At 43.5% G+C, this 16815-nt stretch overlaps 1 protein-coding gene across 1 annotated transcript in view; it reads right to left on the reverse strand.

Moving 5' to 3' along the window:
* OXCT1 (3-oxoacid CoA-transferase 1) overlaps window positions 1-16815 on the reverse strand; it is a 460447-nt gene that overhangs the window by 42668 nt on the left and 400964 nt on the right. The window contains exon 15 of the mRNA XM_086960586.1: window positions 5133-5213. Within this exon, the coding sequence (XP_086816712.1) occupies window positions 5133-5213 (81 nt within the window). The remainder of the gene's footprint in view (window positions 1-5132; window positions 5214-16815) is intronic.

Below are 16815 nucleotides of genomic sequence, written 5' to 3' on the forward strand. Positions count from 1 at the left end.
GGTTCAGTGCCAGGACCAGCTGAGTGTCATCAGCATATGTGACTATGTGGATTCCAAAGGGGGCTACGATAGCTGCTAGAGGGGCCATAAATATATATTAAAAAGGGTGGGGCTCAGGGACGAGCCCTGGGAAACTCCACCTTTCATTGGGATAAGGGATAAGGTATTGCCTTCAAATACCTGGAATATCTTTCTTCCAGGAAAGATTGTAGCCATGATAAGGCTGTGACTGTCACTCCCACCTTTTTGAGACGGTGAACCAAGGTGCAGTGGTTTACCGTGTCAACAGCAGCACTTAGGTCCAAGAGGATTATGGCCGAGGATCCTCCAGAATCAAGAATCTTTCTTGATTCTTCCACTACCGCTATCAGTGCGGTTTCGGTGCCTTGACCGGGGTGAAAGCCTGTTTGTGAGGGGTGGAGCAGTTTATGGGTCTCCAGGTGCGCAAAGAGAATGCTATTGACATTTTTCAGCAATTTTACTGATTCCGGGGAGTAACAAAATGGGGCGATAGTTGACCAATTCGGCCGGATTCAAGTGTGTTATTTAATAAAGCTTTCCCCATTGCTTTTTTACAGTCATGGGGGACTGTGCCCGATGCTAATGAGGCATTGATTACATTGGTGATGGGAGAGGCGACAGTGGATGCTACCAGCTTCAAAATGTTAAGACGTGCCGGGTCGAGGGGTGACCTACTCTTGACCGAGGCTAGAATAGGGAGGAGTGATTCCTTAGTAAGTGGATTGTATAATTCTAGGAGGTGGTCATTCTGATGTTCTGGGTCAGAGAGGTTGGGTATGTCCTCATTGTCTATTTGCAGGAGATATCTGAGGATATTTTGGATTTAGTGGAAAAACATCCCGCTAATTCATTGCATCGGCATCCGGACAAGTCAGGGGCCTCCGGAGGGTCAGGGACTTACAGGAGTGTTAGCGATCCGGAACATTTCTCTAGAGGAATTAGAGGATGCTAAGATCTTTTCCTCATAGTAAGCGGCCTGAGCTGCTTTTATTTCTGTTTTGTATGATACAATAGATTACCTATATTCGGATTTCTTGTTTATAGAGAAGTCTTTCCTCCATGACCTTTTAAATCTTTTACACTGTTGTTTCAACAGACGTAGTTTAGGGGTGAACCATGCGGATTTATTAGGTCAGTCTGTTTTTTAATATTGTTTTTCTGGGTAGTACTGCATCGAGTGCGTTCTCAATCCAAGAGGAAAATGTTCTGTTCACTACGGAGGGATCGGCGTCATGATTGGGTTTGGTTAATTACAGTTTGCAGGTCCAGTCCTCTACGGACAGTTTGGGCCAGGGACGAATTTGGGTGTGTGTTGCTAGCGAGTGAACCCGTGATAGGTGGATGCCAGGAGAAAGGGACTAAAAAGTGGTCCGACCAAGGTAGGGGGATGGGATCTTTCCCTTTTAGTTCACCTATACTTGAAAAAATAGGATCCAGGAGATGTCCCTTAAAACGTGTTACTTGCTGCACCTTTTGGTTCAGTTGGTAAGCTGCAAGGTCATGGGCTAGGTCAGGGGCCGACCTGTTCAAGGGATCGTCAAAATGTAGATTAAGGTCTCCAAGGAGGGTAAAATTAGCCGAGGTACTAGCAAGATTTAAGACTGTTTCCAGTAAAGAACTGCAGAATTGTCCCTGGGAGCGGTATTTGAGAATGCCTACAAGTGTGAGGAGGTAAATTCAATGGAAAAATTGGTATTTTGGCAATCTAATTAAGGGCTGTCCAGAATGCGTCAGATCAAATGGTTTTTATGAATGATTGTGATCCCACCACCCTTCCCGCTTGTTCTATCTAGACGCTGAATCAAGTAGCCGGGGGGGGGGGGGGGGGAGAGATTGCTTGTACAATGTCAGGATCTGAGCTTTGGGATAACCAGGTCTCTGTGAGAAACAGGATGTCCGGTTCTGTATCTTGTAGTATCATTGAAATTTCCGTAGTGTATTTCTGCAGGAATCTACAGTTGAGCAGGGCCAAATGGAAAAAGTTCCCTGCCAGGTGGGGGAGAGGGAGGGGGGGGGGGGCCGGGTGAGTAGCTAGTGGAGAAAATTCATATGGGCAGTGTGTACAACTGTCCTGCGACTTTTCAAGAGAGATGGAATGGATGCATATTGGCTCTGGGGCTTTATTCAGTTGTTTTAGTTCTTCCCTTATGCAGCAGAAAAAGGCTGATGGTAAAGGGACAGGGGTACTGGCCCCTGGGACCGGTCGGGCACGGACAGGCACAGATGGGCTTGCCTTTGGCGAGCGGCAGCGCACCCGCTGCGCACGTCCGCTGCGGAGTCACGTCATGAGGCGCTTTTATATGCGTCCGTGGTTCAGCGTATTCTGACTACTAGACCACTGACCCGGCGCATGCACACTAGCGCCTCTCACCTGAGCTTTAACACAGCTCCCCACAGTAAGAATAGTCAATTGTTTAAAAAAACTAAACAACACCGTTAAAACCAATTTGAGCAGCAAGATCAAATGCAATTTTTAAAAGAACGATCTAGCGAGTTCCAATGCATAAAAGTGAAAATAGGTTTTGGGGGGCTAGTCAATTGTAAATTTCTTTTAAATAAATGTGGTTGTTTTCAATTAAAAACATGATGCAATAGCTGCCAAGATAATATCAACACAAAATGTTTGTGTGTACTACTTTTAAATACTAGGCACTGTACCTTTTTTTAATATTTAAAAGCAGAGTTTTTCCCCCATTAACAGGGTTACTTTTACAGTTCACCTGCAGGTTTAAATGCTACAGAAATCGGCCTATACATATAAGCTGTGAGCCTTGTTTTCTTTTCCAACCTAGTACAAGTGCTACAATCCACAGCTGGCACTTAACTTTCTATGCCACTGGTGTGTTTTTCTGCACCATATATTATGGCCTTACTGGAAAGTTAAATGTACCAATTGGGGATTAGCCTATTTTACCATATGTTAGGAGTAAGACCATATACACTGGAGACTAGACAGCAATACCCTACTGTGTAGAGTTTAAAAGTCAGTAATACCAGTCAGCAGAAAATAGGGGCGATTATGCAAAAAGAGGAATTTCCTCACACTTTGGTAACAAACCCCTCAAATGAAGAGGGCAATATTGTGATATGGCCCATAAAAAAGTACGCAAAAGAGGCAATGAACCAACTTAACAACCCAGAATTTTACATGAGAATTTATTTTAAATACCAACAAGAACTGACTGGCACCAAATCTTAATCCAGTGGAGGGATCAGGGAATACTAGTGTATGAAAAGTGGCCTCAAACCTGGCACAAGTTTCATGAGTAAGGAGCCCACAGCTCAACATTCATGGACCCGTGTTGACTCATTTGCAGGTGCAGTGAGTCCAAAACGAGGATTTGCAGACCGCAAGATGTGGAAGGTTTAACATGGCTTGACAAGCCGAATATCATTAGCAAATCCTAAGGCAGGGTTTATGGATATATGGGGGTCTACGGATATATGGGTATTCATGTCAGGTTGCGTGCAGGGCCTGGCTTTAAGTTGACCTGCGATGAACAGAGGCTATGAGGAGAGAGGGTTAGTCACCTGCAGTGCATAAGGGGCAATTGTTAAGGTTAACAATAACTGGTGAATTTCAGAAGTGTTTAGATTGTGATTTGTTACAATAACTGCACTTTGTGTGTTATTCTACAAATTTGAGTTTTATAAAATACTTTTAAATGTGACCAAGACCTTTGTAAGTACAAATGGGATGTACCATGTTACTCCGCATACTTTTACTCCGCATACCGTTACAACGCGACTTTTACAACGCATACCATTACAACGCATAGCGCTTTGGGGTGCTGGATAGTGGTAAGTATAATTTACTATTCTAACTCCAGTCCCCGTGGACCCTAGGGAAGGTGTTGGATAGTAAATTATACTTATCCCCTATCCTAGAGCCCCCCCAGCGCAATGCGTTTTAATGGTATGCGGAGTAAAAGTTGTGTTGTAATGGTAGTGCGGAGTAAAAGATGCGTTGTAACGGGTGTATACCGTACAAATGCATCCACAATCTTCCGCACAACTTTGTAAACTTTGCAAATTATAATAAAGGGTTAATTTAACTCACTGTGTGCCACACTTACTATGTGGATAGTGCAAATTTAGAATATGTAATGGGTAGCTGTTTAAAATGGGCCTATATTGCCACTGACTTTCTGGTGACATAGATCTACCACAAGAAGAAAACTGAGTGGTTTATAAATGTCACCTGAACCTAGAGTTGGCAATTTACGACTACATTACAGGTTACTCATCCTGTATTTTTGTCTAATTTTAAATGTAAATCACATTGTAACTAAATTAAAACCATGCATTCTAAAACGTGCCTTTCCTTTGAGGTAAATTGACACTAATTAGAAGGTTTTAGAAGACATATGGAAATAGAAAATAAAGTGCAATGTAGGACATTTTGCTGACGAGGTTCTGTTTGAAATCTTTATTTTCACACAAAAACGATTAATAACTCCACTAGACCTGCTTTCAGTGAAATACCTGCTATGAGACCACTCAGTAATAAAAGCCTATTTAAAACATACATACATACATATATACATAAAGTTCCAGGTTCCCGCAAAGGATTTGATGCGCACTCGGAAAGAGGGTGAAAAAACACAAAGTTTATTACTTAGTTACCGCGGTAACTAAGTAATAAACTTGGTGTTTTTTCACCCTGCGGGAACCTGGAACTTTGTGAAATTTACCGGCGTTGGGGCTCTGCCGGCATATGCGCCACCTGACTCGGGATTCATTCAAGAAGGACCCCTGTTTGTTTGTGGATATATAGATATAGATATATATATACACATACATGAACACGAAATTGTGGCTGAACCCTTGCCTCGATCTCGGCGGGCTCACGGCAGGGGTAGCCACCCCCTTCAAATCAACACGCTTCACCCGCGTCCTCTTTTTCCCAATTCCGGAAAGAACGACACAGGAGCCGTGGCCTCAATTACTGATGCAGTTTATTGCTGATACACCGTCCGACGCGTTTCGGAGTAAGCCTACTCCATCACGGGATATATATATATTTACACACACACACACACACATACGTAGGTTAACTTTTTATTGCAAAAACAAAAACTACAAATAATAAGTAATAAAACTTATGTTACCTTTTCTGTAATAATGCGATCCACACATTGCTTTCCTGTCAGAGGAAGGTTACACTTATCCATAATTTTGTGTCCACCACCCTAATTTGAAACAAATTCAAAAGTAAATCCTTTGAATAAAAGAATTGACGTTTTTTAACTTCATATATATATATATGCATTCTACATCTCATTTCTTAAGATATCAAATTACAGAAAAGTAAGCTAGCAAGACCCATCGTAAATGCATCCAACACAATATAGTTTACTTACGGTTAGTTTCATATGCAGAACAAAATTAAATGCATGATTACCTGCCATTTAACTTTTCACCTATAAAAATGTTCATAAACAAAATCTAATACATTTTACAAGTTTAACTGCAGACAAGTGAATACTTAATACAACTTAAACGTGGCATGAGGCTCGAGTCCATGAAGCTTTTATGTGCTGAGAAATATGACCTTACCATTCAATGAGCCAAGACAAAAGAGAGTGGGAAACATACACAATATGGCTACAACATCTGGCTGGCTCTTACACAGATAATTAAGCACTGGAAAATGACAACCAATAAACACGTTTTACTTACGCCAATTGCTCTCCCTGTTAGATTAGAAACCCGTAACAATGGAATGCACGGGATGGCTTTCACCCTTAATCTTTGTAAATAAATAAGACCCGTCCATTTAATTCAGTCCGCAACTGAAAAGCTGACATCAACGTACAAGGTAACAGTTCCCACAAATCCTTTGGTGGAACTGCAGATTGCCGAAGGTCAACATAAATCAAAGTGACAAAGTGGAAGCAGAGCATCTGCATGCCAGGACCAGGAGCTTGATGCTTGGCAGAGACTGCAAATTCTAACCATCAGCAGGGTTATGACAAAGGTACCTTACAAAAGTGCACTCACTACCTTACGCCAATTAGATTATTTTGACTCTATTTAAAATGTCCACATTTTGTGTGGTATTCCCCCAGATTTTTTTATGTTGTTTTGCTGAACATGATTTGGTGGTAATATGACTGCACACTGTACCCCTGCTAACCAGTGGTAAAGTACTTGTGTTCTCCCTTTCAAGCATGCTAAAATTGGTGTACAGCTGATTGTCGGTTTTAATTTACTTGCATGACTCCCATATGGAACTATATGTACCAGGGCATGACAATTAAAACCTACCAGTGGGCTGCAGCACTTATTGTGCCACCCACTACAGTAGCACTTTCCAAACCTATCCCCAGGCCTACCACTACAGCCTGGGTGAGCAGCTTTAAACTGGCATTATGGCTGTCAGAATAACCCTTTTGACAGGCCTGTCCTTCCCTTTTAATATTCATACATCACCCCGAAAGTAGTGTAGTGTAGTTCCTATATTCCCAATAGGCTCTGCGCATTGGAATAATATATCCTATAGATATGACGTAGGACTTAGGTCAGTAGGTCTCTATCGAATATACTAAACTTAATTGTGAGTGCCAGCTAGCTCAGAGGTCACTAGAAACTTTTCCGAATTCACAAGAAGGGATTAGTTTCCGACAACCGCATAAACATGACAACTTTGTTTCCCTAGGACTGGAATAACTATCTTCAGAGTCGTGGAAACAATTGAGTAGTATTTCACTCAGTCAATCGTGCATGCTTCGTTTCTACAGAGTTTGCAGAGAAATAGTGAGACGGTCGTTTTCAATAAAAGGTTTAGTGAACAGTCTTCCTTCTCATGCAAGAGAGGTGAACTGCTACAATCGTTAGACAGAATGCAAAGTATAATGCGTACAGCATGAATAGTATTATAAAATAATACTGCAGTAGAATTGTACGGTTTCTAAGCCGTATAAAAATACATACATAAATAACACAGGCTAAAATACTCAACTGGTGCTTCTAAAATACGCCTATCCCAATGTACCTAACCTAGGTCTAGTATGAGGGAAGAAGTAGGTACGGTCTTTAGCATAGATTTAGTTTTTGCCAAGAATCTACCAAAGGTTTCTCTAGGTTCCAATCCGCTCCATACCTTAGAATGAAGGAGGTCTGGTATTTCTGTCTCGGGACTCTATTTACCAACACCCCGCGAGGGGAGTCGAAACACTGGAGCTGGATTTCTCAGTAGAGGAGGGCACCTTCCTGATCAGTGCCTCGGCTGGAGAGTCGCTGCTTCTTTCGGCACTTGCTGTAGCGAGCTGCGTCGGGCAAGTAGGTCGTCTAACTGCTCCGAACCACCGTGCTTTACCATAGCATGTGAAGGTATATTTATACCTTGAAGGTGTGTAGGAATGCCAGTATTAACATAAAGTCGGGCATATGAACATCATGAATGAACCCCTAAGGAATAGATGTTCATTGTAAAACTAACTGAGTTCTTGGAGAAATCAATATTCAAGCAAGGGGAAGTCCCAAACGGCTTAAGCTGGTTTTCCAAGAAATCGTTGTGACTTTTGGTGAACGGATGGAAGTAGCCATGCCTGTATTTGGGTTGCATGGGCTATGCCTAAATAAGGGCTTGATTTCTATGCCTATATAAGGGCAACATGGATTGTACCTATATAAGGGCATGAATAGGGAAAATCCATTCTGAATCTAAAACGCCATACAACAGTAGGTAGGGTATTTAAAAGTAGGACATATACATTAAATATTTAACATGTCCTGGCAGTGAAAACATGCCAAGAGTCTTTACAGTGTGGCAAGGCTGGCCACCCATAAGCTAACACGGATCTACACTACATCACTTAAGTGCTCTATTCGGTCTTGGAATAGCTAGAAAAATAACTCAACCATTCATATTAATACTAATTTGGAACCACATTTAATAGTAAGGTCAGATTTGACATTACTATTATGAAAAAAAATGTTTAAATTATTTTGTTTCAGCCCAAACATAAACCCCCACATGAATCAATGTTGGCCTTTGTGATTCCTTAATTGCGATTATTAAGGAATCGCAAAAGCCTATGCCTGTAAGAATCGCTAAAAAATAGCAATTCCTACACATTCCTTAATTGCGACTCGCAAATTGCGAGTCGAAATTAAGGAATGTTCATTCCTATGGGCCTGCAGGCCCATAGGAATGAATAGGAATTGCATGCGCAATTTACGTGTATCCATTAGGTACTCGCAAATTGCGCATGCAATTTCAAGGGTGCAAGGGTGCCAAAAGGACACCCTGTTGCACCCCTGAAATTTTGAGGTGCACCCATGGTGCGCACAAACATGCACAATGTGTGTGGTGTAACCTGGGACTTTGAAAAATGTACTTTAGTGCATTTTTCAAAGAAATTGCATCACCTTTCATTTGACAGTAAATTGTGATTCTAAATTGTGAAATCGCAATTTTTTAAAAACTTTATGGCATTGCATTTAAGGAATCACAAATTGCGATTCCTTAAATGCAATCACAATTAAAGTAATCGCAATTTTGCGATTACTTAAATTGTAATTTTTGCATTTGGGATGATGCATACCAAATGCAAACATACTGGTCGCAAAGGGGCAGATTCTGAAAATCTGTCTGTTTGCAACTGGTTTTTCCTTAGACGAATGTGGGCCAAAGACTGTCGTCAGTGCCCAACTGTCACCTGATGGCCCATCTCTGGTGGGATGTGTATTGCTTATAGAGATTTGTAGTGCACACCCTATTAGTGATGTGTGTTTAAGACGCCTTCTGGACATTTTTATCACTGTGTGCTTTACTGAAGCTATGCTGCCTGCTATATGTCAATTACATGAATTTAGAAGTTCAAGTAACGTGACTTGAACACAGTGTGCACTGTCACCAAAATCTATATAACAAAGTTTTCAATATTTTCTTAATAAATACAAACTTCTTACACATATTCTGCTTTCTTCTGCAGAAGTGCAACATTGGGTTACAAAACAATAACTGATCATAACGCCTGTGAAGATCAGTAATTGTTTTACAACCTAATGTTGTAATTCTGAAGAAGAAAGCAGAATATGTGTAAATGGTTCACATAGTTTAACTTACATCTGTGAATGTTAATATTGGTATTGTTTTGTAATATTAAATAATTGATAGTTAAAGGATCTGAAAAAGTCTGTATTTATGAAGAAAATATTGAAAATGTGTTACATAGATTTTAGTGACAGTGCACACTGTGTTCAAGTCCAGTTACTTGACCTTCTAGAGATGTGTATTGCTCCCAGAAAGTGGACAAAGGGTCCTCAGTGTAGGAAGAGAGTTGATTTATTGACAGGATGGGCTGGTTGGCTGTTTCCAGCATATCCCTTAACTTAACAGAAAGCATGTCACTGACCGGCGAAGCACATACCTCGGCCTGCCTCATTTTTGTCTGGAAGGCTTTAACACCAGTGGGGGAGGGCTGCTCAGAACTGGTTTAGAGGGTTGCCAAAGGACTGCCTCCCACCCACAGACTGGCACTGGACATAAAACTGCCACCCCCAAACCCTCCTCAGAACTCCACTTGAACTGAGAAGAACCAGATTGAATATCCTGATGTTTTGCGAACCTGAAAGAAGACTGGACATGCTTGACTTGAACCCAGAAGTAGTGGATGTAGCATGGTGGGCAACACAATGGATTGGGCTGCTGCCCCGAGTGATTGCCAGTAATCAAGCATTCCTTCCATTACTTTGTTTTTGATGTCCTACGTTAAGAGGTTGGCCCAGAGGCAGGTCCCATGCTCACTGTGCCACTGGAACCAAGCTATACATGGGTTATCAGCCCTAACAAGCGCGAAGTCCGCGCTAGGTTGCATGTGTTCTGGTTCAGGAAGGACCTGCCTGTCAGTGTGGGCTGGACTGTTTACACTGGAACAAGGTGGAGACTAAATTTCATATTGCTGGGTCAAACTGGGGCCACACTCTGGGTGAAAAACATAGGATTGGGGTGCAAACAGAGTGACTGCCAGTTACTGAGATTAATTCAAACATTTAATTTGTTTTAGATCCCCCCCCCCCCCCCCCCCGCAGGCGGGTACTGGGCATACAAGTAGCATCCCCAGAAATCTACCCAGAACACTACTGGACCCGAGAAGAACCAGAAGGACTGCTCTGCTGTCTGAAGTACCTGAAGGAAGACTGGACCGACGTGCCTTGAACCCAGGGTCCCAGAAGGTACTCCAATGGTCAGTTGACTGACCTACGGTTTAAGCTACAGGATTATAACAAGCTTGCAGAGGCCTTTTCCTGCTTTCCAGCTGACTAGACCCAACTGGACCTGACCTAGTAGCATCTGCTGGCCTCTGTCCTCCAAATCCTGTTCCCAAAGTCCTGGGCCCCTGGCTGTGTTTAGAGTGTACTCCTTTCCACCTAACTGAAATTTCACCTCACTAGATGCACAGCATTGACTCCCTTCATCAACAGCTTCCAGATGCAGCCCAAGCAGCATCTCAGCAATGTTAACAAATTCACAGCCCCCATGACTTGCAGCAACCGAGACCTCAGTCACTCTCCGCTGTCAGATCCAGATACTTACTGGCCTGCTGAAGGCTTTCAACGCTCATAAAACGTTTCTCTTATATGAAGCTGGTCCCTGAATCCGGCCAGTGATCTATCACGGTCAGCCTTAACTTTTTATTACAAGTGCAATCGGATACCAGCAGATGTCACTTTGTGCTTTTTGCCACTATTTTTAACTTAAACTTTAAAATTCTCACCTTCCCTCAACTAAATACAACAATTTGACCTGTTCAAAGGAAGTGAAATCATTGGTTTAAAGGTACTTTTGGATGGAGAATTCTCAGTTTGCTTTTTGGATGATGTTGTAGATCAGGTCAGTGAAAGGTCAACGGTGTTAAATTGAATGCTATGTTCACAATTAGAAGATATACAGTTGTACCTAGAGAAGTAGCCAAGATTCGTATCTTGTTGCTGCTGTGCGGTTTTATTTGTCTTAACATAATATCAGTACTTGATGCAGGTAATATTTGCAGATTTGGTGGGATATATTTGAAACTTTAACATGTGTATTGGTTTCTCATAGTGGAAACCCCTCGTTTTGAAGGGATACGCCCTCTGTTTGAAAGTAAGGTGGTGTGCATCTTAAAATATTGTTGAATCAAATAGCCATATGTATGTATGCGTGAAGCAGCAATTTGGAGTTTCTGTTAAGCTTAAAGATGTTTATATTTCTAATGTCTGTCTGTAAGTAATGTTAATGTTCATATAATTTGGAAAGAACATTATAAAACAAATTAAAAAAATAAACAAAGCTTGATTTAGAATCTGACAGATGCTGGAAATTTACTCAAAACTTTAAATGTCAAGTTCAACCAATTTAGACTGCATGATTATCTATGCATTCTAAATATGGCAGAGGAGGCAGCTGCCACTTTTTGGAAGATGTCCCCCCATCCACCCAGCTTTAAACCATGAACACAATCTTAAGTGCCTCTGGGAACCAAGACTGTTCAAAGCCTGTGTGGCACGAGAAGCATTACTCTTTGCTTGGTTGTGGAATCGGAAGTGTCTACAAACTGGGTGCAACAGCCAGTTAGGGAGAAATACTAAACTAATCTGCGAATATCTGTAGTACAGCAATCAAAAGACTTTTTTTATTAAGCTGATCTATGGCTACTATTTTACATGTTAAGGAAAACACTGGGTTACAATACACCAAAATGGATCTAGAGGATTACTATCAAAGATTTTGAAGTGGGGGGGGGGGAGCCAAGATGGCGACCGGAGCAGACCTGTAGGCTCCCGGCTCCGCCAGCCTGTTACCGCCGCTCCGTGATCCTGGCATGAATCCTGATGCATTTCACTAACGGATGAAGGGCGGCGCGGCGCTGATTCCAGCGGTGTGTTCCTGGTCTCTCGACCTGCCCGGCGGCCGGAGATAGCCGCGGTAATGCCCACAGCCCGGGAGCCCGTCTGCACAACAGCTCTTTGCCGTTACCCGGAGACCTGATGGCGGCCAGGATACCTGATCGGCGCTGACGACCTGGGCACCGGTGGGGACCTCACGATGCACAGTCTGTGCTGCGACGAATACGGCGATTGCAGAAGGAAGCCAGGAGCGAGCGCTCGTTGAGCTGAGGCACCCTATTGCAGCAGATCCTTTGTTTGAGGCAGGTACGGGCGGAGAGTGTTGCACGGCCATGTTTGATAGCCTGTGCTTGCCTGGCCCCGCGCCTCGCTACCCCCATGGTACGGGGCGCCTCTCCGCGCTGTGTGCCTCGCTGGTGCTGTACTCTGCAATGCTTTAGCCCCCCAAGGACGCTCGCCTGGGCCACGACTATCCTGTGATTTTCCCCGGATTTTCGCCATGATGGCTTTGTTTGAGGCTCCGAGGTGTGGGGGAGGGCGCCCGTCCCTGTCACTGGCCTGTGTTGCCCCGCCTGTGATGGGGTCCGATTCCCGAATGCCTTCCTTGGGAAGCCGGGGGCTTCAGCCTGCAATATCTCTTAAAACCCTCCTGACTGCCCTGCATGACCTCCGCGCTGATATGCGCCAAGGCTGCCAAGTGCTGTGGAAGAAGATGGACGACATGGCGTCGTCGCTACGGTGGGACTGCAATGTACTGACCCCGCCAAATCTACCCTCATCTCCGCTTGCGCTTCATGGCGATACAGTGCTTCCTTCTGCCGACTTGACAGAGGTGCCCGCTCCCGATTTTACTGTTACCCGAGATTGTCTGCCTGCTGCCTCTATCAGGGATACTTTGTTTCTCCTTTCACCGGAGAGTGCAACATTGTTGGAATATTCATCGCGAGTGCCTTGGGACATATCTAAACCATCGTCGACCTCATCACCGGCCCCTGGGTTGTGCCTTCTGACTTTGACTTCGAAGAACTTGTACGCTCTGCAGGTTCCCAGGGTACTTACTACTACAGTTGAAGGAGTTACTGTTGGATCTCGACGGCCATTTTGTGTTCCTGCGACACTCTCACTCTCTCTGTGGCCATATTGTTTCACTGCTTCGCTGTGGCTCTGCCTGGTGGGATTCCGACGTTCGGGACAGGGCTGATGACTTTTCCCTTATTGACACTAACTGTCTGCCTGGTAGTGACCCCGGACTGAAATACTTGTTGATGTGTTGATTGTGCATTCAGTGAGACTTCTACCTATTTCGTACTGTATGTCCTGTTCTGCGCGCTGGCCTCTCCCTGCATTTCAAGTCGCAAGTATTGTGTTATATCCTTTTTGGTTCCTCTCTATGGGGCGACTGTTATTTTGCGGGCGGGTTGCTCAGGGACAGAAGTTGCGGTTGGTGGGTGCCGAGCCTGTACTTGACTAGCCGGGAGGGATCCGGACCGGAACACTAACATGACGTAGGGGTTGTGGATGACTGGGAGTCCGGGAGTTCTGGTGTTGTAGTGGCTCCTCCCCGCTTCCTTCTTTTTGGGAGTGGTAGATCAGCTCGTTCTTTTCTTCCTCCCTATATTCAAGTGTTATAATGTTTCGCTTTTTGTTCCTTTCTTTCTTCCTTTTCTACGTTTTCTTGCTTTATCTCACCTTTCTTCTACCTATTTTCTTCTCTTTCTATATTTCGGGTTTAAGGGGCGACAGACACTCTGCTAGGGGGGGGGTAGGCCATAGCCTCTGCATGTGTGTAGGGTGGGGGGTTACATTTTATTTTTGTTAGTTTCTATGGGACCTGTTTTTGCTTCTTTTATGTTTTTCTTTTTCCTCGGCCCGTGTTCAGGCATACTGGGTGAAGGGTGGCGGAGTGGATATGAGTGGGTGGTGGGGATCACTACCCTGTAACGTGGACATTGTGTGGCCATCCTGCCCGGTCGGGACTGCTTGTTGAGACGTGGATTGTGTGATTCGTAGCTACTGTCATGTCCCACCTGCATGGTCCTTGCTCTTCCTTTACCATTTTACGAGTACGGAACACTACGACCTGACTTTACTAGTTGCGCAGAAAAAACTTGAAAACTTAACCTTAAATACTCCTGTGTCATGGTCTTGCGGCAATTTCCAGTCTGATTCCTGCTTACTAGCCGCGATGTGCAGCTGTATTACTATGTCACCGTATTGCATGCCTTGGTGCTACATGAGAGTTCGTGGCCGGCCGGAAGGTTGTAGGCCCGTATTTGTTCTGTACTTCGTGCACAATAAAGGTTTTCAAAAATTTAAAAAAAAAAAAAAAGATTTTGAAGTGTACTTTCAAATTGCTTTAAATGCTGTTTTTATCGATGATTTAAATGTCTTCTTACTTTTACTAAATGAAACATGTAGCCACGTAAGCGAAAGCATCAGTTGCAAAAGTAACATTTATTGCAGCGACTAAATCTATTACATTTCCTAAGAATGTAATGTTTCCAATTCTTGCCCATTGCCAGGCTGGTTCTCCACGTATAACCTGTAAAATCTGTCTTTGTTCTTCTGAGCCAGGCCTGCAGGTAGTAGCCAGACGTCTGCACACTAGGACAGATCCTCCTTCAGTAGATCACAGGCAGCACACTCAAGGACACCCACGACTAGCAGAGTTCACTGCTCGCCCAGGACTACTGGATTACAACTGGGTAGGATAACCCTTTGAGCTAAAGGAGGCCGGAAGTGGCGCACGTTCTACACCAGGCCACATCAAGCTGAACATGAATACACCCAGTTTTGCTTTCAACATTACATTTTTAGTGCAGCACTGCAACTAAGACAACATGCCTCCATCACATTTCTTTAGAGAAAATATACTTTTGTTGGTACTTTAGCAGTAAATCATGCCAGTGTGTGATGCACATAACGGAATAGCAAACAAAAGTTACTGTCATCGTGGTATGTACTTTAAAACAACTGTATTTTATTTCAGTGCACTCTACCACAAAAGCACAGGCCTCCACATAGAACTATTCTGCTCTACCACTGGCTATCACACAATGAAGGCAGGCTTGAAATCTAGAAAGAAGGCGTTTCCCTGGTAACCATAACAGTACTACTCCAGTCTGCAGAACAGGCTTCCATTCACTGCACAAACAGGTTTATGCAGGCACTATTTCACATGTTATCTTCATCTAACCCAAGGAACGCAAATTATCTGAGGCTAATAAGAGCCTAAAGATCCATTACAGATGTTTGTGAGGGAATTGTACCTCTCAGAAACGTTTTTTTTGTTCAAATAGATAATTGTATACAAAAGTAAGGTTCCTAACTAGAAACGCCCAATACGTGCTCTGGCATGGTTTACCTGTATCCAACCAAACCTACCTCTTAAAATGTTTATTATTAAAAGTAATATTGAACTAAAACCTGCTCTAGCCCTATTTACACTATTGCATCCTAACACCAACTACAGCCCCTGTCTAACACTGACCAATAATAGCACACTCACGGGCTAAATATCTGAGAACATGGCGACCAGCGCAACAAATTTACAATTCAGGCATCTTAAAATCTGATGAAAACCGTGGGGAGTAGCTTCAGCTGGGATGTTTGGGAGCTAACAAGCCTCCTTACACCCCATAAATGCATCCTTATCTTAAAAGCTGGGACTCGGGACCCAGAATTGGGTCTGCTGCCCCTATGTTGGTTTTTCCCACTTGCTAAGTAGGGAAATGTGAGCCTAACACCCATTGAATCTCACTGGCCAAGCTACGTGAAAACCCTCCAACCTATGAGGTGTAGATCTCTGAAACGGTGCGAGATTAATAACCTTAACTACCAGAATCAACTGTTACATAACATGTGGGGATTATCTTTTAAAGGGGTGAGTACATTGTGTACTGCTTGTGCAATGGCTGCCAGTTTCTTTGACTGATCCACTGCTTGCAGTTTACCTGTTAACTTGAGTAACAGTAAGTGTAGATTGTTCAGATTTTGCAATGTTTCTGTTTATTGTTTGAGCAGTTACGAAAGTCATTTGGAAACTGAACACTTCATCTAATTGGAGAGAACTGGAGGCTGATCGTCTAGCCCTGAAGTCATTTTCTCAGCTCTTGAAGGGAACAGTGGTTCTGGTTAGGACAGACAATATGATAGCGACGGCCTATGTCAACTGTCAGGGGGAAACAAGTCTTGTTCCCTGTTGAGGATGGCGTACAAGTGTTCCATTGGGCCAAGCCCAGACTGATTTCCATCTCAGCAATTCATATACAAGGAACATCCAACACCTCGACAGACCATTTCAGCAGAGACATTCCAACTTTTGTGACTTTTTGTCTGTCAGAGGGTGTTTGTGGAGCGCGCTCACAGATGGAGTCACCAAGTGATAGACCTTTTGGCTTCGTATCTCAATGTAAAGGTGAATACATTTTGTTTCAGGACTAAGGAATAGCATGCATGGGCTGTGGAGGCTCTTTCATGCAGATGGCCTCAGGGATTTCTGTATGCATTTCCTCTGTTTCACCGGATTCTCAGTTTCATACTGAGAGTGAGGAGAAAGAAGGCATCTGTGATAATGAGAGCTCCAGAATGTGCTCACTCCTCTTTGTTTCCTATTCTAGTAGCAATGGGGCAGTCAGCGGAATGCAGGCTGCCACCGAATACCTCCCGCTTCTTTTACCAATCTTGCAAAGGCACGTCCTATCCAGCTGAATCTATCAGCCTGGAGGTTGAGATGTTAGATTTAGTGAATGGGGGTACCAGTTGTCCTTATTAATATTCTTCAGGTTTCTTGGTTCTTCAACTATTAGGTCATGTTTGTGGCATTATTTTAGCACATGCTATCATTCTAAGGAATTAAGAGCCCACTACACTTCAGGCTTTTTTTCAGTGATGTACTTTCTTCTATATGGAGCTTCGCTAGGGGTGAATGGGTTTACCTTGAAACTGCAGTAGGCG

Source organism: Lissotriton vulgaris, chromosome 3_1, assembly GCF_964263255.1.
Source record: "Lissotriton vulgaris chromosome 3_1, aLisVul1.2, whole genome shotgun sequence".
In the NCBI taxonomy this organism is placed as follows: domain Eukaryota; kingdom Metazoa; phylum Chordata; class Amphibia; order Caudata; family Salamandridae; genus Lissotriton; species Lissotriton vulgaris.